The sequence below is a fragment of the Vombatus ursinus genome, unplaced genomic scaffold, assembly GCF_900497805.2.
Source record: "Vombatus ursinus unplaced genomic scaffold, bare-nosed wombat genome assembly UNPS02014787.1, whole genome shotgun sequence".
NCBI classification, from domain to species: Eukaryota; Metazoa; Chordata; class Mammalia; order Diprotodontia; family Vombatidae; genus Vombatus; species Vombatus ursinus.
The window spans coordinates 3,822,785-3,845,772 of record NW_020954565.1 but is presented as its reverse complement, the minus strand read 5'-3'; the positions used below and the strand labels follow the sequence as shown (position 1 = coordinate 3,845,772).

Sequence of the window (22,988 nt, the reverse complement as noted above, 5' to 3'; positions counted from 1 at the left end):
TGAGTAGGGTACAGCACAGAGTAAGCTCACTACTTTACACTGACTGATGCCATTTATAGCTACTAGTGTAACATCTGATCTTACTTTACTAAAATAGGAAATATATTCATTTTACTAGTAAGGCATATCTAAATGATGAAAAATGATTCTTTTACCTGGTTGGAACAAAATCTTGCAGCCAAAAATAGGAAATTAGCGTTGATAATATTATAGACAAAGATGTTGCAAATCCTTTTAAAATATTATCCGCATACTTAATAACAGCAGCTATGACAAGGCCTCCAAGTGCCTGCAAAAGGTCAAAAAAAGGTTACTTTTAGAGATAAACAAGTGATTTCACCCTTGCAAACAACTCCAAAAATAAAGGAACTCTCTCAACTTCTCTATTTTTAACAAAATATAAATTTTAGGATTGATAGTTACAGGATTTAAAAACCCATAACAGAAGATTAAATTTTTTAAAAAAATCTCTTTAGAAACAATAAGATTCCAATCAACAGACAACCTCTTTCAAACAATATATGATACAATTGGTTTGCAATTTTTTCAATAAATATCTTAAAGACCATATAGAGACACATTACTGTAGGGGCTACAATGCACGAAGAAAACTGCCTTGGAGTTTGGAAACTCTGAACTCCTGCCTCACACATTTATAAGCCGTACAATTTTGGGGAAGTCATTTAATCTCTCTCTGTAAAATGGAGATCTTAATGGCAGTTACAGGATTGGTGTCAGGATTAAAGTAAATAATATATGTGAAGAGCTTAGCAGACAAACTTTAAAGAAAAATATAAACATTAACTGCTATTATTATTACAACAGAAAAAGCCCTAGATTTTGAGACAGAGAACCCAGGTTCAAATCATAGGTCAGTCACTTATGATCTTCTATACCTTGGGCAAGTCATTGATCCTCAGTGAGTTACTTAGTTCAGTTATCTCTAAAACAAGTGGGACTGAAGAACTAGATGATATTTAAGGCTGCTTCCAACTCTAAATCTCTGATGTTAATGATAAAAGAAAACTTCTGGGCAATAGCTGATGGCAGTTCTTTGTACTAGAACTTTAGCAATATTTTGAACAGAATTTTTATTTTCATTCATTAGTCAACAAAGCCTACCTAATTTGTATTACCTAGGGGATAGGAAAAATCCACACTGTGAATTATTTTAAAACAATTAGTTTATCTATTTACCTACAATCAAGAACATTCATTAATATGTTGTCCTTTGTAAATAGTAAATACTGCTGACTTAACGGTGGTTATTTTTTCCAGTAGTAATTAAAGAACTTCTGCAGATTCATACATACTCTTGTACCCAATTTCCCTGTTAATCATTTCTATTAATTTGTACATAGAATCTACAACATGGTTCTCAATAGCATGGTGCTCTCACTAATCAAGTGGGGTTACCAGTCACAGACTTAGAAATAGATATAAAACAAATATAGCCCAAGATGCTTAGTATAATGTGTTTATCTAATAGGCTAGCAGGACCTAACCACCTGAAATTTCTGACTATATGGCCAAACTCCGGCCAAATAATTCAATCTATCTGGCTCTGTAAAAACATATTCTTTGATAAAACTGCTGAAATCAAAATTCATGAAGCTGGTACATATAGATTTCTGTTCATAGGGTCCCTACTGAAAAAAAAAAAACATAGACACTTTAATACAGATACATATAACTTGATTAACAAAATATTTCTAGTGGAGGTTCAAAGGGAAGATGATCAACACTTAGAAATCTGTCTTCCCCTCTGGCTCTAATGCATACTCCAAGTAACCCATGATCCTCTAATTACCAAATACAATACCATTCACTCTTACACTCTTTGATAATGTGTCATATTGTCTACTGGAAACTCTTATCTTTTTAAAAAACGTTCTTTTCTATTAATAATGTATTCATACCTTATTGATTACAATGTAATCAACAAATACAATGTCCCAATTTTTTAAGTGTCTATTAAATTTAACTAGATAATAAAATTTCCCTGTTTAGGTCCCCTTCTAAACTTGTTTTCTTCTCTGTATTTTTTTTTTCTTATTTTCTTTTTTCATCTCTGCCACCTCCCACTAACTCTTTCACCTTTCTTTGACGAAGCCCTCCAATGTGACAAAAAAGCATAATGCAGCAAAACAAATCAACTCATTAGCCGTATCTGAAAACGTGTGCCTCACCTCCAGGCTGTCACTTCTTTGCCAAGAAGCAAGAAGCATGCCTCGACATTGAGTTTTCTGAAGTCATGACTAGTCTGAAATTTTTCTCTATTGTTTTCTAAGTTACTATTCTTTCTTGGTTCTCTTCCTACCTCTGTAACTGATTCTTTTCCATCCTCATTTATTCAACCATCATAATTATCTTCTGAGTTCTCTTGTTTCTTTTTATATTTCTAAATATCCTCATTCTGTTGTTTTTGTTCAGTTGTTTCAGTTGTATCCAACTCTTTGTAACCCCATTTGGGGTATTCTTGGCAAAGATACTAGAGTGGTTTGCCATTTCTTTCTCCAGTTCATTTTACAGATGAGGAAACCGAGGCAAACAAGGTTAAGTGACTTGCTCAGTGTCATAAAACTAGTATCTTGACGCCAGATTTGAACTCAGGTCTTCCTGACTCCAGACCCAGCATCAATCCACTTTGCCATCTAGCTGCCCCTTATTCTGTAGCATTATGAAATAGTCCAATGTTGGGCCTATTTTCAACTAAATGTCTTTCCTGGGATCATCATCCAATAAGAATAAGCCATAGGCAGAAGTTTGTTTAATTTGTGCCCCATGTAGCTGGCTCCCAAAAAGGCTTGATAAACATCATACACAGCTGGGTGGTTCAAATTACATGGTTTTTCTCCACACTGCAAGAGCAGACAAAAATCTTTAATAACAGTCACAATTTTTTTCAGTGCTCTGAAGACTTCCTCTTGGAACTGCTATGTTTCTAATTTCATTTCAAGAGTGAAATTCCCTGAAAGTATCTTTAAAGCACTTAGAAAGACTCCAGGAGTCATGAAAGAGTTTTCAACAAATTAGTCCAGAAATCTGTGACAGGCATTAAAGAAGCTATGCCCTCTAGGAACTAGCAAACAAATCCAGATGTTCTCTTACTGAAGGACACTGGGCTATGAAATGAAAAATTACAAGGGCCATAGAAAGTTTCCTTACCTCCCACAAAATATTTTTTACTTGATTTCTGATGCCTCATCCACTCTCAAGGTTGTAGCTGTCACTTTTATATAAATGACTACCCCCCACCAAAAAAAGAAAACTAAAGCCCTGTGATGAGGATCTGTATTTCCATTCTTTACCTATTAAATATTCCTACTATAAGTCCTGCTTAGACCTCAAACTCATTGGATCCAAAATTGACCTCATTATCTCTCTGAAACTACCTCCTCTTCCTATTTCTGTAAACAGCATTATCATTATTTCAAAATAGGTAATGTATTTAAGATTCTTTGCAAACATTAAAGCAGTATATAAATACCAGTTGTTCTTATTCCAGCAATCCAGACTACAAACTTAAATGCCATCTCTGACTCTCTCCTTACATATAGTTAATCAACAGAGTCCTATCTATTCTCTCTCTGCAGTGCCTCTTTCTTGCCATTTGTAATGACACTATCTTTATGTCACCTGGCATTAGCCTCCTAATTCTTCCTCTACTGTACCCTACAGTTCTGATGCCAAATTTCCTTAAGCACAGCTCTCTTTTGTTCAAAAAATCCCAATGGCTCTAGAATACAATGGAAATTCCTAAATTTAATCCTAAATTCTATATGCGGGCTAACTTCAACCTCTTTCCAGCCTTATAATCCACTAATTTTGAATCCAAATCCCACCACTGAAACTTCCTAGCTAAGGGACCACAGGCAAGGGGCAACCTCTTTGAGCTTTAGTTTCCTCATCTATAAAATGGGAATAATAATACCTGTAGAATTATCTCACAGAGGTGGCTAGAAGGAATAGAAAATGTCTGTAAAGCACTGTGCAATCCTTAAAGTGAAATATAAATTTCTATATTATTGTTGTTGTTGTTGTTGTTATAGCATGCTTCCTCGCAATACCTTCCTACAGGCCTCTCTAATTCTCATCAATCCCAAAATAGAAGTGATTGCTTCCTTCTGAGGTTCCAAATCATTCTACAGGACTTAACACATTCCATGTGAGATTATAACTACTTGTGTACATTTCATCTCCCCTACTAGATTATAAGCTTCTTGAGGAAAGGGATGATGTCTTCCTCATTTCCGTATTTCCCACAACACATAACAATGGTTTGCACCTTGCTGGCCTCAATAAGTATCTTCTGAATGAATAAACAGTTACACTGTAGTGGAAAGACCTTTGGAGATCAGAGTAAGAACACTTTGGTTCTGTTGCTCCTCTCAGCAGAGGGGCAGCAGACCACATGTGGAGAATGATGAACACGCTGTCAGGCAACTGATGGGACAATTTCCTTTGCTTTGCTGAACTATGTAACACTTATTTGTTACACAGGGTAAGTTATTGGGAAATTTGGTGATTTAAAAAAACTTTCATTCTATTCCCACCACCACCACTTATCGGCTATGTCATCTTAAACAAAGCACTTAACCTGAGTCTCAATATCTTCATCTGTAAAATGGATTCAATGTTATTTTTAACACCTACTTCAAAGGATTGCTGTAAAGATCAAATAAGATAATGCATGTAAAGAGTTTATGTAAATGTAATCATTAATAATAATTAAGACTTGAACATCTTCAGCTATTCAGGCAGATATATAGCTATATAATTATATGTATATATACATTATTTGATACAGACAAGAATACACAGCTATACAATGCGATAGCATGAAGCTTTAAATACATCCTAGGTTTGAATATCAACATGGGTCCCCCATGAGCTTCAAAGTAGGGACCACTATTCTGTAACTTATTAAGACTTGTTACAAAGTAAAAAAAAAAAAATTATACTGGGCATGTCTACGGCTATACCACAATCAGTTTGTAAGCTTGTATTTTCATCATGGTACACACACACACCCCAAAGGAAAAAAATCCATTCAGAACTTGACTTAAAATAAAATCTTCCCAAGAAGGAACTGCATATTCTGCATGAAATACTGGGTGCTATGTTACTACATCTGCTCAATGTGTACAGTTTATGACAGAATGTTCTGGGTATATTAGGCATATGAAGTTCATGGTAATTCCCAATTCCAAGGGATGTTAATTATTGATGTTATGTTATTCTTTGAAGGCTGGATCTTTAATTTTAAAACAGAAACAAAGAGATTTAACATACAGCTGTATTATAAGTGGGAGGTATGATTTCTTTCATTTTTAAACTTCCCAGTCTTGGTCAGAACTTTATTATAAGTTATCCTACTGAAATATTTATGAAATGCCATTCTTGTCAAGATCAATTTCTATCTATACTAAAATATATTTTTGATGGTGAAACTGAACTGAAACTTGGATGTGAAACTGATAGAGCTATTCAGTTCAGGAAATAGAAAGTTTCTTTATGATTTTCTCCAGTTTTCTGACATGTTTAAAATTGGATATATCATTTAGATTTTTCACTCTCTTCCACCACTCCTCCAGTACTTCTTTCCTCTTCCTCAGTTAATCTCCTTCCCAATTAGCACTGATTTTCGTTCTCAAGTTTCTGCTGTTCTTTAGGACACGGAATCCCATTCCATCTTAACTTTGAATTTTCTTGTAGAAAGCAGATATAGACACTATGATGGACATTGATGGGAATAACTTTAATATCAGGGCTTGCTCCGAGACCTTCAAACAAACAGATTTTTATTCTATGCAAATATAGGATTTTAAATGTTTTACCTGCAGAACAACAACTATCCAGGTCAGTTTGTTATATCCCTGAAAAAATCCATTCTTTGATACTAATTCTCCATCATAAATGTAAACACCCATTAATCCGAATATGCTCCCAAAAGAACCTTAAAAAGTTAAGAGAAAAGTCCAATCACTTGTTTTGTACTGCTTTGATACCAACCTGTCATAAAACTAAACGTTTATTTTTTCCTTTTTCATGATATTAGATGACTGTTAACAAAATACAGCAATTTTCAATTCAGTTCAACCAGCATTTATTGAGCACTTACTAAGTGCAAGGTACTTGGTATACAAAGACAAAATAAGCCCAAGTTAGGTGGTAGATAATATAAAGATCTCAGTCTTATCAAGATACCTGCTGCTTATCTCCTTCAAAAATAAGTACAAGATCAATCTTAGAAGCTCTGTGAAGCATGAAAGCTATTTACTCTCTGTTGAGATCAACATCTAATAAAATCTAGGGACAGAACTAATGAATGAGAGGCTAAAAGTAGCCCAAACTATCTAGAAAGTTCATTGGTAAAAGGCACACAGCCAGAGAGCACAAGGTTAAAACTTAACTCCAGTGTAAGACCATAATTAACCCTGAAGCACTCAGGGAATGAATTTGGAAAGGGCTATGAAATTCATCCATTTGTGACAATCTTGTCTCTGAGAGCTTTGTTAATGTCTAGATTACAACAGGAAAACCACTGGAATGTCATGCAAAATCAGAGTTAGCTAAATGGATGAAAAAAAAAAAGCATGCCATCTATTTTCTCAACTTTGGAAAAGCTGCCACGAAGAGTACCTTACCATTTAAAAAATAATTAAGAGAACCAATGGGCCAGACTAGGGAACCTATCTGAGCTTCAGTTTCCTGAATTGCAAGGAATGACTTCTGATCAATTTTTGCAATAATATCTAAGACAAACTTGAAAACCTTAACATATATCTAAGGAAATCTTAACTATTCATTTATTTGTTTTGAGAATGAATATTCTCTCTTCAAGAATACAATTCAACACACATCTTATAATATGCAAGATGCAATGCTAGGTGGTGACAACAAAAAGAAAAAATATTAATGATCCTTGTCCTCAAGTAATTTACATTTTAAAGGATGCAACATGCACACAAATATAATGCAAGGTAATTTGAGAAGAGAGAAAAATCATAACTAGAAGGATAATGAAAGGTTTCATGAAGGAGGTAGTACATGGAATACAATATATCCTCATGAATTGTTGGGGGCAAAAATACATTCCAAGCATGGAAAGCAGGCTGGACAAATACACAACAGCAGGAAACGGAATGTCAAGTTCAGCTTAGCAATCCAATTTGGCTGGCATGTAGAATTTATGATGTGGAAAAGTAAAAAATAATGTCTAAAAAGGGAGACTGGAGGCAAAATGTGGATGACTTTAAATGCTACACTGAGTAATTTATATTTTATCCTAGAAGCAATGGAAAACCACTGAGTAGGAGTAACATGGTGAGACCTGGGGCTTTGACATCTATGTAGAAAATGGACTGGAGGAAAAATACTGGAAGAACAGAGACCAACTGAAAAGTTACAACAACAGTGAAAGAAAGAAAGGCTAAAAGACCAAACTAGAATTGGAAAAGTGCTGGATATGGGAGGCAAGAGAAGAGGAAAAATGATGATTGACTGCAAAATTGTGAATCTGGGTGATGAGAAAGACAGTGCCCCCTCCACAGAAGTAGGAAAATCTGAAAAGGGGACAAAGGCACAACAGACAGAGATGATGAATTTTCATTTGGATATGTTCAGTCTGAATCACCAATGGGGCATCCAGATCAAATGCCCCAGGTCAGGAGTTCAGGAAAGAGATGAGGGTGGGATGTAAAACCAGACCCTTCCTTTCTAAGCATTTTTGCTTTCTGAAGCTGGAATTTGTCTTACTTTTCCTATAAATCTAACTGTTCCTTAACAACCTTTCATTTTTTCTTATTTAATATTTTGTTTTTTTTCCAATTACATGTAAAAACAATTTTAACATTCTTCCACCTCCCCCCAAATTTTGAGTACCAGAATTTTTCCTCCCTCCCTACCTCACTGAGAAGGCAATTTGACATAGGTTATACATGTGTAGTCATGCAAAACACATTTCCATGTAAGTCATTCTGTGAAAGAAAACACAGACAAAAAAAAAAAGTAAAGAAAAAGTATGCTTGATCTGCATTCAGACTCTACCAGTTCTTTCTCTGGAGATGGACAGCACCTTTCATCATAAGTCCTACAGAATTGTTTTGGATCATTGTATTGCTGAGAATAGCAAAGTTATAGTAGATCATCATACAATATTACTGTGTACAATGTTCTGCTCATTTCACTTAGTATCAGTTCATGTAAGTCTTTCCATGTTTTTTTTTTCTGAGAGCAGCCTGCTCATCATTTCTTAAAGCACAATAATAATATTCCATCGCAATCATATCCATCAACTTGTTCAGTCATTCCCTAAGTGATGGACATCCTCTCAATTTCCAATTGTTTGCCACCACAAAAAGAGCTGCTGCAAACATTTTCGTACACACAGGTCCTTTTCCTTTTTGTTTTTTATCTCTTTGGGATATAGATCTAGTAGTAGCATTGCTTGGTCAATGCATGGAACAACCCTTCATTAAAAAAAGAACAAACAAAAAAAACTTGCTTCCAGTTTCACAGCTCCTCAGAACTTGTCCTCTACAAGGGTCAAAGTACTTTGAAAAATAAGTATAAGGTTTTTTAAACAAAGATTAAAAGTAGTTTTATCATATTACTTAACTTCTAACTACTTTCTTCTTTAAGCATTTCATCCCTCCAGGGCAAAAGTAATCTACAAACCTTAAAAGGATGATTCTTTGCATGTCAACATCTGAAATATAAGGCACACTATATTTCTTACAAAATGTACTGTCTAAAGAAAAAAAAAGATAGAACAAGGGGAAAAGGAGATAGGTAGAGAAAAGGGAGGGAAAGAGAAAAGGAGAGAGAGCTTTCCTTATAACATGGTATGTTAATTTTAAAATACACTGTGAAATTGTAGCTAATTGGTTCTGGAAGAAAATATGTCAGTTGAAACATTAACACATGCAGTTAGTTCCATAGAAATAGTGTCATAAATGGGTAATTGGTTCTAGAACACTACACTGGGATATCAAGACTTTATGATGCAGCTCAGTGATGAAACATAAAAATTACTGCAAAATTATGCTGGCCAGGAAATCTTTTGCTAGATATGCTTATGTATTTTTGTAGACAGTGATTCTTTGCATATAATATAATTACTTTCTCAAAAGCACATTAAAAATGTACACTAAAGACTTACCAAGTTGAATATTTCTAATCCACACAGATTGCTTGGTTTCTTTTAAAATTTTCTCAAAATAAACTCCTGCAAAGCCACTTGAAAAACAAGCTGTAAGAACTGCCATCAGACCTACAAACTGAGAGCCTGCTGAGAGTTCCTTAGAAGACGATTCTTGAGAATCTGAGGGCCACTAAACAAAATCAGAAAGAATTTTGAGGTTAAACGTGTGTGGTATTTTTCATACTTAAACTCTTAAGTCCTAAGATACAAATTCAATATCATTCCTCAAAGTCCAAAAATAGTGTAAAAATAAATTCAAGTTCTATGTAAACTTGATTTCAGGTTTCATCTCTCTTATGTAGCCCAGGCTACTACCTTAGGGAGCAACTAGGTGGCACAGAGTGCTAGGTTTGAAGTTGGCAAGATTCATCTTCCTGAGTTCAAATCTGACCTCAGGCAATTACTAGCTCTGTGATCCTAGGCAACTCATTGAAACTTGTTTGCCTCTGTTTCCTCATCTGTAAAATGAGCTGGAGAAGGAAATGGCAAACCACTCTAGAATCTTTGTCAAGAAAACCCAAATGAGGTCGTGAAGACTCGGACATGAATGAAATAACTGAACGACATCAACACTACCTTGAAATTCTCAATAACTTCCATTACACTTGATCCATCTATGCCCAGTATCTATTGTTTCATCTCTCTCCTCCGTCTTATGGAACTTCTGGAGAAGGCCATCTACAATCAGTACCTCCACTTCCCATTCTCTTCTTAACTCTATAGTCTAGCTTCTGAACTCATCATTCAACTGAAACTTCTTTCTTCCAAGTTGCTAATGCAATTGCCAAAATCATGGCCTTTTTCTCACTTGTCATGCTTCTTGACCTCTCTGCAGCTTTAGACATTGCTTTAGATATTTAGACATTGACGGTTCCTTCTCTCTAGGTTTTTGTTACACTATTCTCTCTTAGTTTTCCTCTTACTTAATCTGAACATTCCTTCTTAGTCACCTTTGCTGAAACTCCGATCAGGTCATGCTCACTTACCATAGGTATCCGCCCGGACACTGTCCTAGGCCCTCTTCTCTTCTCCCTCTATACTACTTAATTTGGTGAGCTCATCAACTCCCATACTGATGATTCTCAAATTACTTATCCTAATTTCTCTGCTAACCTCTGGTATTAAATCTCCAACTGCCTATCAGTCATCTCGAACTGGAGGTCCTATAGACACTTTAAACTCATCATGTTCAAAACTAAATTCATTTTTCCCCAAATGCTCTCTTCTTCCAAACTTCCCTATTATTGTCAAGTCAATCAGTCAATAAACATTAAGTGACTACTATGTGCCAGGCACTTCGCTAAGCTCTGGGGATATAAGAAAAGGCCCTCAAAAAGCTCATTAATGAAGGAGACAACAAACAAATACAGGCAAAACAAGCTATATACAGAATAAATAGGGAGTAATTAAGAAAGAGAAGGCACTAGAATTAAGAGGAGTTAGAAAGGCTTCCTATAGAAACCTGTTGAGGACACCACCATCTTCCTAGTAACCCAGGTTCAAAAACTAGGTGTCATCCACAACTCCTCACTCTCTCTCTCCCCCATATCCGATCTGTTGACAAGGCCTGTCTATTTTACTCTTGTAATATCTTTTACATACGCTCCTTTGTCTCCTCTGACACTGCCACCCTGGTGCAGGCCCTCATCATCTCACATCTGGATTATTCCAATAGCATGTTAGTTGGTCTTCTACTAGACAAGTTTCTCCTGACACCAGGCCATTCTTTACTCAGCTGTCAAAATGATCTAAAGCACAGGTCTGACAATGTTATCTTCCTATTCGATAAATACCAGTGGCTTCCTATCTCTTCTAGAATCAAATATAAAATCCTGTTTGTATTTAAATCCCTTCATAACTTAGCCTCGCTCCCCATGCCCACCTTTCTAATTTTCTTATATATTTTTATTCCTCCTCTACATACTCCCCGATCCAGTGACACTGGCCTCCTTACTGTTCCTTGAACAAGATACTCTATCTCCTAATCTAAGGCATTTCTACTAGCTATCTCCCATGCCTGGAATGATCTGCTTCCTGGCTTCTTTCAAGTCCTAGCTAGTCTCCTTTTCTACAGGAAGCCCTTTCCAATCCCTCTTTATTATGGTGCCTTCCCTCTGTTGATTATTTCTGATTTATTCTGCATATAGCTTGCTTGTACATAGTAGTTTGTATGCTGTCTTCCCCATTAGACTGCGAGCTCCTTGAAAATAGGAACTGTCTTTTACCTTTCTTTCCATTTTCTGCACTTAATGCAGTGCCTGGCACATGAAATTTCTTTTTTAAATCTGTCACCCCAGATGATCATGTTAGATCAGAGTGAGTGAAAACTGTATGAATCTGATAACAACAGATGTGGCTTAATGCTTACAATATCCCTTACTGAATTTCATCATCATTTCTTCCTTACAATATTCCTCACTGTCTCTCAACTACCTGAGTCAATGCAGAAATGAACATGGAAGAACTGCAGAATTCCAAGGACAACAGAAGGAAGCCAGTGACAGCAGAACCCAAAACAGTGACAGGAAAGATAGCAGTGTGGAATAGGAGAAGTAATGAGAGATGCTAGAGACAAAGAATACAAGTTGGACATACGAGGCTATCATGCTAAGTACAACAGCTTGGCATACACAACGTGGCATGTATGTTACATCTGACTTACTGCAGAGGTCTCCTCTAATCCTATTACTTGTCCTATTTTATTTTCACTAACTCATTACATACTCTCTAAACTGAAATTCTTTCTGATTTCCCTACTTCCATTATCGTCATCAATATTTTCCTGGTTTCAAAACCTAGGGACATCTTTTGCTTTCATCAGGGCCTATTACCTTATATGTAGGTCTGTGCATGTTACCTGCCTTTTCAATAAACCCCAGTGGCTTCCTATCACCTCTAGGATCAAATATAAACTCTTCTGTTTGGCATTCAAAGCCCATCATAACCTAGTTATTTACACACATACACACCCCTCCTAGTTTTCTTACATCTCAAGGCTACTCATTTAAGATGTTATATCTTTTTTTTTTTAAGTCAGTCATCATAGATGATCAGACCAAAGTGACATCCTCCATATCCAAAATAGCCACTAAGTTCTGTCAATTCTTCCTTCATCATATGTCATTACCATTTCTTCTTTTCAATTCTCATTACCACCACCCTTGTTCAACCACTTATCACATTACACCTGGAAATTCCAGCCACCTATTAATTGGCTTCTCTGTTTTAATCCACATAGAATACCACTATCATATTAATTTTGTTAAAACCCCACTCAGAGCATGCCACTCCTTGGTCAAAGTATTCAATTATCCATCCTATGGTTCTGTATTGCCTATAAAATCTAAATCCTTATAGAGGCGTTCAAAGTCCTCAACAAGCTGACCCCAACCTATATTTTCCACCTTTATTTCCCATTATTTCTCAACACTGATCTTCTGCTACAGCCAAACTTATTTACCCATTATCTCTTGTAGTTTCCTGTCTATATGCCTTTATTCACACCAATACCTCTTCCTGCAATGTCCTCCTCTCCTTTCCAACTGTAAAAACTCTACCTATGTCAAATTACCTATCCTTCATGAACCCTGAACATACTAGTCAAAAATGACTTCCTCTGAATTCCAATAGCACTTACTATCTGAACCACTCATTTAAAAGTAGAAAAAAACACTTATTAAGCTCTTACCTCATATTAGAAATTTATCACATATGATATCTCTTCTATTCTATCTCAAACTGATATGTCTTTGATTGCTTGATTGCTACTTAACTTTTTTATACATTTAGGACTTTTCTTCCCAACTACATCCTCTGCTACTTGCTACCTATTTGACCTCAGGCAAGTCATAAACTCTGTGATTCAGTTTCTTCACTTACAAAATGAGGGGGCTAGGTTATATTATTTCCAAGACTTTTTTTTTTTGCTTTAAATCTATGGTTCTGTGAAGTAGGTTGTAATAATCTTAAGGACAAGAAATGTACTTTAAATTTCTATATATCTTCCACAATATTATGTAGGACATAAGCATATATGACCAATGATTCAGGATTAAAGGATCACAGACATGAATTAAAGTCTTAATTCTTAAGTCCTTTCCAGCATTTGCCTATGTACTACACAACATTGTGGAACACATCATCCTTTGATACTCACACTACATTAGTACCCTCTGCCCCTATGACACCTCCAAATGGAGAGCAGAAACCTTCTCCCAGAACCTATAAAAGGAAGGAGCCCAGCCTAGCCATCTCTTTATTTCCCACCCAGCTGTGCACCTATGGACTTCTCCATCGTGTGTCCCACCTCCAGGTACCTTTCCTTCTCCCTATGCCCTTTTTGTGTTGTCTTCCCCCATTAGATTATAAGGTCCTTGAGGGCAGGGGCTGTCATTTTTGTATTTGTATCTCTAGCACTTAGCATAGCACCTGGCACATGGTAGGCACTTAATAAATGTTTATTGACTGAGTATGCAGAAGTTTAAAGCACACTTGTTCTCAAGAATCTCAAAGTCTTATGGGTAGTTAGGTGGTGCAGTACATAGAGCCCTTGCCCTGAAATCAGGAGGACCTGAGTTCAAATCTGGCCTTAGACACTTATCAGTTGTGTGACACTGGGCAAATCACTTAACTCCAATTGCCTCCAAAAAAAAAATCTTATGATCTAGTTCATAAGATCAAATATTTAGACATGAAAGTGATCATATAAATCATTTAATTCAATCCCCTCATTTACAGGTGAAGAAATTGAAGCTCAGAGAAGTTAAGTGATCTGCCTAAAGTTATACCCATCAAAAGTAATGTTCAATACATATTTGATTTGATGTAATGGGTAGTCACATAAACAAATAAAGATGACATAGTATTCATTCACAACAATTATTTTTTAAAACTACAATGAACACGGAAGATAAACTTATCTTGAATAATTTACCTGTACAAAAGTGACACCTGCCATTAAAATCACTAGAGAGAGCCACTGGTACAAACCTAATTTTTTACTAAGCATGGACACAGAAAACAGTGCTGTTGTAAGAATTTTTAATTGATAAGTAACCTGGAAAAAAAAAGAGAACAGGTATTATTATTATTGTTATTATTATTATTGTTATTGTTATAGTCACTTTTTAAAAGCACTATAAGAAAATTTTTTTCTCAAGTACCTGATAAGTGGCTGCATCTAGATTTGATAATGCTACATAGAGTAAATTATTCTGAAGAGTATATATTCCTGATGGAATAGCAAGTTTAAGTGTTTCCATAGGCTTGTTTAGAATTTCATCATGTAACACTCTATTCAATGCTCGAAGACTGCATTCTAGGGGGAAAAAACACATAAAAAAAGACCAACATAAGTAAATAGCTTCACTCACAGCAAGTCACAACCTCTCATGGTTTTAGTTTTCTGATTTTGCCCCAGGGCCATCTCCAGCCAAGACCCTGACACCTGTCTTCTGGGTCTGGCTCATCTTCAACATTGGGTGCTGCTAGGATAAGACCCACCACCTACTTCCTGGCTTTTGTAGCCTACCAAGCTTTCTCCAGTGCCACCTTGACCTGGGACAAGAACCTCCTCCCCATCTACCATCCTCTAGGACCTTTTCTAAATCTGACTTGGAACCAACAGCTCCCAAATAGATTCCCACATGTCCTTTCTGCTCCTGCCTGCCTTGAGGTGGGCCTCAATACACAGAACACATCACCACCTGCCACAAGGCTGGATCTGGCAGGAGAACCCTGAACAACCTAACCACATACTTCACTTAATGGATCTCTCTCTAACCACTGACATTCTGCCTAGTTTCATTCCTCAATGGTTAGCATACTCCAACCCCCTCACACTTTCCTCATTCTAGTGATTCTGAGCTGCCAACATACAAAATTTTTTCCCTCACCCCCAACTGCTTATTCCCTTACTCACATTCACTTCAAACCTATCCTCTCCCCCCCACCCAGTATTCCACTTAAATATCCTCACTCCTTCCACTGTGCCCTATAGAATGCCTACTCCATAATAACAAACTTACTTTCATCTTAAACTTTGTTTCTCACTCTTACCTTCTGGCACTCACTTGAGACCTAGTTACCTCCTCATGACACTGATTCCTTAGTCACTCTTTCTATAGCCACTGGCTATACCTTCTTTTATACTCAACTCACTAATTGTAGTGAAGGAGTTAGAATACTTCTTCCTCCCCACTGCTATGTGCAGACTTTCCATCTATAATCCACTACCATCATTCAGCAGATGATCACAGTGTACAAATTTATCAGTCAGTCTTGATTTTAGTGGCTTCTAAGACATTCTCCTTCTTTCCTCAATGAGTTCAGTGTCTGGCTAACAGCTTTCTATTCTAACTCCTGCCCTGAAACTAAAGGGATCTCAACACACCTATTTATGCTCTCTTAAATATTCTAACTTCCAAGCTTCTCAATCTACTCAATTCCCATGACTTATTCCTCTATTCTACCTTAGCTACACACACAGAACATGGCCATGCCCTTAATTTTGCCACTATCCATAAGTGTTTCAATTCCATGTCAAAAATTCCAAAATTCCTTTATCAGATTCATAACCTTTCATCATTCTACCTTTCCCTTTGTCTTATGACCCCATAGCCCTGTTCTTAAGTCTTCAGTACCTCCATTTCCTCTACCCTTCAGTTTTTTCCAGGCTACAGGTGTTAGCTACAGGTGTACAGCTAGCTAACTGCAGGTGACCCTCTGCGCTTCCTTCCTTATCTTGACTCTTTTGTGAAAAAAATGAACCTTATATTATTCTCTTTTCTCAGGTCCCATTTTTTCTCATCAACAATCAAGCCCTGACAAATCCCAATCAAGGATTACACCTGCTCTCTGTCTCCAGGGCACACTTATGTCATCTAATCTCAACTGGGTCCTCAAGCAATAAGGCAACTATTCTACTCCTCCCAAATCTTGTTTGCTATTTGCTCTCCTCAGCAACAGTTCCAAATCTCTTTTCAAGCTGCCCAATGCACTCTTCCTTCAACCTTGTCATCTGACAGCCTCATCTCATACTTCACCTAAATATCTAGGACAATTTCTGAGAGTTCCTCTTTCTTCCCTCCCCATCCTCATCCTCATCCCGAGTGTATCACTCAGACATCTCCCCCCACTGTCTCCTCCTTTACTCTGATCTCTGATATGAGGTGGCCCTTCTCTTTGCTAAGACCAAGTCATCTACATGCATCTACATGTATTCCCTAGGGTCTTCTCCAGCAGACCATCAACTCTGTCCATGCTGCTTATTGATAAACCCTTGTCTCTTAAATCTGTATAAAGAAAAAAGGAAAGGAAAAAACCCCCACTATCTGTTCTATATCCTTCCTGCCTTTCACATCTAAAACTTCTTGAGAAGGTTATCTATATTCGCTAGGTATCTTCACTTCTTTTCCTCTAAACCACCTGCAATTTGGCTTTCGACCTCATTATTCAACAGAAATTACTCTCTACAAAATTACAAATGATCTTTTAATTGTGCAACCTAAGCTTTTTCTAAATCCTCATTCTTCTTGATCTCTCTCCAGCATCTGCCCACCTTGTCCTTCTAGATAATTTCTCCTTTCTTGAGTCTTCATGACACTTCCCTCTCCTTGTTCTCCTATCAGTCTGCCATTTCCTTCTTTATCTCTTTTGCTGGCTTTTCATCCATATCTTGGCTAATAACCATGAGTGTCTCCCAAATCTCTCTCTGAGGCTATCTTCAATTTTCCCTCTCTACTATGGGTCAACAACCATATCCGTGTCCCATATCCATGGGATAAATCCAACCTGCCACTTGTTTGTGCACAGGCAGTGGGCTAAGAATGATTTTATATTTTTAAGTAAAACGAAACCTTATTTAATGATCTAAAAACCACTCATAGTTCACTGGCCATACAAAAACAGGCAAGGGACCAGATTTTTGACCTGAAGGCCATAGGGCGCAGAACCCTGCTGTATATTATCTCACTTGGTGATCTCATCATCTCCCAAGGTTCAATTAACATCTCTACGTAAGTGATTCACAGCTCTATATATTTAGCCTTAGACTCCCCCAACAGTTTACCATCATCAGCTGCCTTTTGGAGTTCTTGAAAAGTATGACCTAAAGGCACCTCAATCTTAACCCGTCCAGAAGAAAACATATTATCTTTCCCCTAAAATCCTTCACTCTTTTGAACTTTAACTTTTTCTTATTATTGTTGATAGCACCACCATTCTTTGAGTCATCCAGGTTTAAAACCTCAGTATTATCCTCAACTCCTCCCTCTTATACACCCCACACATACAATTTGTTGTCAGATTTTCCCGTTTCTACCTTCACAACATCTCTCTTAAACATCCCTTCCTCTCCACTCATATAACTGCTACCCTCATCACCCACTCACCTGGACTACTGCAATAGCCTTCTAATGGTCTTAAAGTCTCTCACCACTCTAATCCACCCTCTACTAAACTGCCAAAGTGTTTTTTCTAAAGAATAGATCTGACCATGTCAATGCCTTACTCAATAAATTTTAGAGTCTCAATACCTCCAGAATCAAAGCATTCTGTTTGGCATTTAAAAGACTTCGTAACTTGGCCTCTTCCTACAGTTTCAGTCTTCTTTCACTTTACTCCCTTCCACATTCCCTACAATACTGTCCGAGTTGCCTTTTTTCCTGTTCCTTAAACTAAATTCATTTGCTGATTTTGTGCCTTTAAATTGGCTGGCCCCCCATGCCTGGAGTGCTCTCTCTCATCACTATCCCTCTGCTTCCCTGGCTTCCTTCAACACTTCCTACTTTCTGCAGGGGGTCTGTCCTGGCCTTCTACTTCCTTATGCCTCCCAGCAGAGATTACCTTCCTTATACTTTGCATATATCTTGCAGGTACCTATTTAATATATTAAATGTAACTTCTTTGAGGGCAGAGACTGATTTTTGCTTTTCTTTTTATCTCCAGCTCTTAGCATAGTGCCTGGCACACAGTAAGTGCTTAATAAATTGTCTTCTGACTGTTAAGTTTTGCAATTTTATTCAATTCAATCTAATTTAACAAACACTTATTAAGTCCCCAGTACATGCACAGAAAAATAAAAAACGAGGGACCTCTGTTTTCAAGGGGATATAACAAGTGATAAAAGAAAAGAAGAGATCCAAACATATAATTTAGGAATATTTGAAGAGGAAAAAAAATTTCAGTTGGTTGGGGGGGGTTGGAAGGGAGGAAATCACAGAATACACTGAGGAAGAGTAGCACCTAAATTAAGCTCTACAGCAGCACTTCTTAAACAGTGGGTTGCGACCCCACGGCAACAGTAAAAGGTTTCTGAACGTGCAATGACCAATTAATTCAAACTCAAACGCATAATGAATCTGAGGTGTTTCGGGCAACGCTTGCCTGTGTTGCATTGCACAATTCCACCGCAGCCTTGGTTCTGCACTATGCATGTCCTCAGGTCACACAACCAAACTGCAAAATGAGTGGAAAAAGTTTAAGCTCTGCAAAAGGAAGAAAATAAGTGTGAAACATAAGAGAAGTGAATGCATTCCAGGTATAGGGGTGGTTTATGTGAATGCATGACAGCAGGAGATGACAGGTTGAGTTCAAAGAACAGCAAGAAATCCAGTTTATGTAAAATGTAAGAAGGGTAGCAATGGGAAATAAAGTTGGAAAAGTATGAATTAAATATCAGGTTAAGGAGTTTGTATTTTATCTTCTAGGCAATAGGAAGACACCAAAGGGTTTTGACCAGGGAAGTTATATGAAACTACATACTAGAAAAATATTTTATTAATAAGCTGAAAAACAAATTAGAGAGTACAGGGATTTGTATCAGAGAGATTAAGAAGCTATTACAGCAGGCTAAGTGAGAGGGTAATAAAGGACCTGAACTAGGGTGGTGGAGGTGACAGGAAAAAGCCTGATTCCAGAGATCAATCAATCAACAAGCATTTATTAAATACCTATTATGTATGGTGCACTGTGTAAGAGGAAGAATCAACAGGACTCAAGACTGGATTAGATCTGGGAAGCAAGGAACAAAGAAAAGCCACAAATGACTTTGAGTTTTTAAGCCTCGGAGATTGGGACAATGGAAGTGGCATCAAAAGAAATACATTAGTTGTGAGGACAGGCATGTTTAGGGACGAAGGTCATCAGTTTTTGGTTTTGGACGTGTTCACTGTGATCTGAACACAACTCTTTTTTTTTGGTTGTTGTTTGTTTTTGTCTTTTTTTCTTTGGCTAGGCAATGGGGTTAAGTGACTTGCACAGGGTCGCACAGCTAGTAAGTGTCAAGTGTCTAAGGCAGCATTTGAATTAAGGTCCTAGGGCAGCTAGGTGGTGCAGTGGATAGAACACCAGCCCTGAAGTCAGGAGGACCTGAGTTCAAATCCGGACTCAGACCGAACACTTGACACTTACTAGCTGTGTGACCTTGGGCAAGTCACTTAACCTGAACTGTCCAAAAAAAAAAAAAAAATGAACTAAGGTCCTGCTGACTTCCAGGGCAGGTGCTCCACAGCTCTTTTTAATTTCTATATTAGTAACTGCTCCTAATGCTCAAGGTTAACAGGAGAATGACCTCCAGGCAAGAAATTAAGTACTCTGAACTATTTTTTTAAACCAAAACTTCTTTAAATACTAATGTAAATTAAATCCAAAAGAAATGAACCTAAGGATAATTATTCTCAAATACTCTCATCCCTCACAACTCACATATTTTCTAATAAGAAATAAGGCTCTTTCCCTACACCAACTCTAATTTTCATTTAACTTTTAACTGTTCTACAATCAAGGATACATGAAAGATGAAAATTTATGTAATCCTGCAATATTTCAACTAGTAGTTTCAAACTTTTCTTAGAAAAAATTTTAATGAAAGATATTAATCAGAAAACAACTAAGTATAAATACATTTAGTTTTACTTTCTCTTCTTATTCATTGCCCTCCCTCTAGTAAAGGTACTAACAGGAGATTTCCTGGCATAGTAGAGAGAAAACAGGAATGGGAATCAGGAGATCTTGATTCTAATTCCAAAGTTTCGTCACCGTGGGAAAATCATTTAACCTCTCTGGGCTGCAATGTCCTCATCTGTAAAAGGTGACTGAATTAGTTAATGTTTTAAGTTAAGTCTTTCTAGTGCTAAGACTCTATGAATAATAAAATGACTCCAAAGCACCAGCAGAATAAAAAAAAAAGGTCAAACAATGAACCTGGACATCTCAAATGTACCTCAAATTCAATATGTCCCACAATGAACTCATCTGACTTCCCTGTTTCTGTTAAAGGGGAATGATGCCCCCAACCTTTCTTTCTCCCATTGCACTAGGTGGCACAGTGGATAGAGTGCTGAAACCTGGAATGAGAAAGTCCTGAATTAAAATCCAGTTCAGACACTATCTGTGTGATCCTAGGTAAGTTACTTAATTGCTGTTTGCCTCAATTTTTTCATCTGTAAGATGGAGATAACAGTAGTATCAATGAGGATAAAATGAGATATTTGTAAGGCACTTTGCAAACCTTAAAGTGCTATATAAATACTAGCTATTAGCTACTAATATTATTATTGTTTCCCTTTCAATAAGATTCTATCACTTACAATCTCTAATGTCCATCCTCTCCTTTCTATTCCCAGTACCATCTCCCTAGTTCAGGCCCTTACTAACTTAATCTAAACTCTATACTGCAACAGCTGTCTAACTGGCATTTCTACCTCTAGACCCCTCTGTCAGATTAATCTTTCTCAAGTACGGCACCTCTGATTATGTTTCTATTATACTACAAAAAAATCTTTAATGACTCCCTCTTGACTAATGATCAGAGTTTAAACTCCTTAGCTAGAATTCAAAGTTCTTTACAGTTTAGCCCCAACCACCTTTCAGCCTTATACTCCATTCTTCCTTCACTGCACTCTATTCTCCAAAAATTTAAAGGCCTCAACAACGTGGCTTTGGCTTACTTTTCTAGACCTATTTCACATTAGTCAACTTTAGGCACTCTGCATTCAAGTCAAGCTGGCCTATCAGCAGTTCCCTAACCTCCATATAACATTTCCCATTTTCATGTCTCTAGTACAACGGAAGTGTCTTAATGACAGAGACATTCATTTTTGTCTTTGAATTGCCAGGGTCTAAAACAGACCCTGTACCAAAGAAAGCATTTAATAAATGCTTGCTAAACTGAATTAAATTGCTTAGACTTTACTGTATGTAAGGAATGTTCTCCTTCATGTTCCGTCTCCTTCAAGATTTAGCTCAAGGGCCACCTCCTACAGGCCTTTCCTCACTCTCCAGTTGTTAGTAACCCATCTCTCCAAAAATTATTTGTGTAGTTTTATTTGTCCTTGTATATCCTCTAGCAGAATAATTATAACTGACGTTTATATGGCACCTTAAGTTTTGCACAGACATTATCCTTAAGGGCAGGGCCTGTCTTATTTTTGTCTTTGCATCCCTAGCATTTAGCACAGTGCCTGGCACCACATTAGACGCTTAATAAATGTTTGCTGAATTGAATTCCAAGCTCTATTATCGCCACTATTTAAATATACCCCACATTCCTCTGCTTAGACCGTCAACCCCCAGCTGTACCAACTGAAATGTGACCCATCATTCAAGGTCTGGCTTAAATACCACTTCCTTCATGAAGTCTACCTTAGTCCCCCAGCAAGATACAACCTCTGTCTCCTGTGAACTCCCAAAACATTTTGATGCATTTATTGTATTTTTATATACTGTGTATTATGGTTATTTAGGTATCTTTCATCCCCCAGCTAGACTGCTTGCTTTGAGAGGTTATGCCATGTTGCCTTATTCATCTTTACACTGTTTCAAAGTATCCTGCACATAGTAGGGGCTCAGTATGTTATTTGTTGAATGAACTGAATGAATTAGCTTAGTAAACTTTTTTATACCACAGAGGTGATACATACATGAAGAAAATAGTACTGTTTTCAGTCATATTTTCAATGTATATAAAAAGACTTACTTATAAAATTCATTTAGGCCTGTAGACCTAGGTCATTTATGGACCCATCTTATAAAGCAAGTATTGATAATGAATGAAAATTTATATTACTCCAAACCATGAATCATACACAGAACATGCAGTCTGATCATTAGAATACGGAAAAAAATCTTCCTAACCATTGGTAAAATGTTAATTTTTTTTACCATAAAAAGCCTTCAGTACGTTTCCTCAAATATCATGAAGTAGAAAATATTACAGCCAGAAGCATAAATATAATTCCCTTCTACTTTGCCCTATAAAGACAAGATATCATGTTTCACCTTTTAAAAAAAACTCCCTATTTTCATTTTATTTTGTTGTATTTGCAGTTCAATCTTTTGGTAAAACAATATTTTCACACTGATTCATTTAGTGGATTTTGGTTTTAGGGTCTTTAGGAGCAATATTTTGAAGGCTGAAGAGGCAAAATAGGAGTCCCCAAAAGAAAAGTAAAACAGAAAAGAAATGAATCCCTTGTAAAACCAAAAAAGGGTCATAGAAGGTAAAAGCAAGGAAATTATGGTCTGCCTAGTGGGGATAAAAGGTGTGGGGGGGATTACTAGAAGGAATATCCTGCACCTGTCTCCTAAAATAATACCCATTCCATCCCCAACTCTTACCCAAAATAAGACAACTAGGCAAATTTGAGGACTTCTCACCTGGCCCCAGCCTGGTCACCTGGACAGTCCAGGCAAGAGGCCCCTAAAACACAAGGGCATGAGATTGAAGAAGTCTGCACTTGGTCAGCCCCACTCTCCCATATCCCAAACAAGCTGTAGGAAA

The 22,988-nt window shown here is 37.0% G+C and overlaps 1 protein-coding gene across 3 annotated transcripts in view; it reads right to left on the bottom strand.

Moving 5' to 3' along the window:
- Positions 1 to 22,988, bottom strand: part of SLC35A3 (solute carrier family 35 member A3) — a 57,321-nt gene that overhangs the window by 14,277 nt on the left and 20,056 nt on the right. For 2 of the 3 annotated variants that reach the window (XM_027868285.1, XM_027868284.1), the window contains exons 3-7: positions 14,371 to 14,525; positions 14,142 to 14,264; positions 9,167 to 9,338; positions 5,841 to 5,959; positions 156 to 289 (exon numbers count right to left, since the gene is read on the bottom strand). In XM_027868285.1, coding sequence (XP_027724086.1) covers positions 156 to 289; positions 5,841 to 5,959; positions 9,167 to 9,338; positions 14,142 to 14,264; positions 14,371 to 14,525 — 703 coding nt within the window. Of the gene's footprint in view, positions 1 to 155; positions 290 to 5,840; positions 5,960 to 9,166; positions 9,339 to 14,141; positions 14,265 to 14,370; positions 14,526 to 22,988 lie in introns of those variants that run through there. The other variant, XM_027868287.1, reaches the window with a different exon arrangement.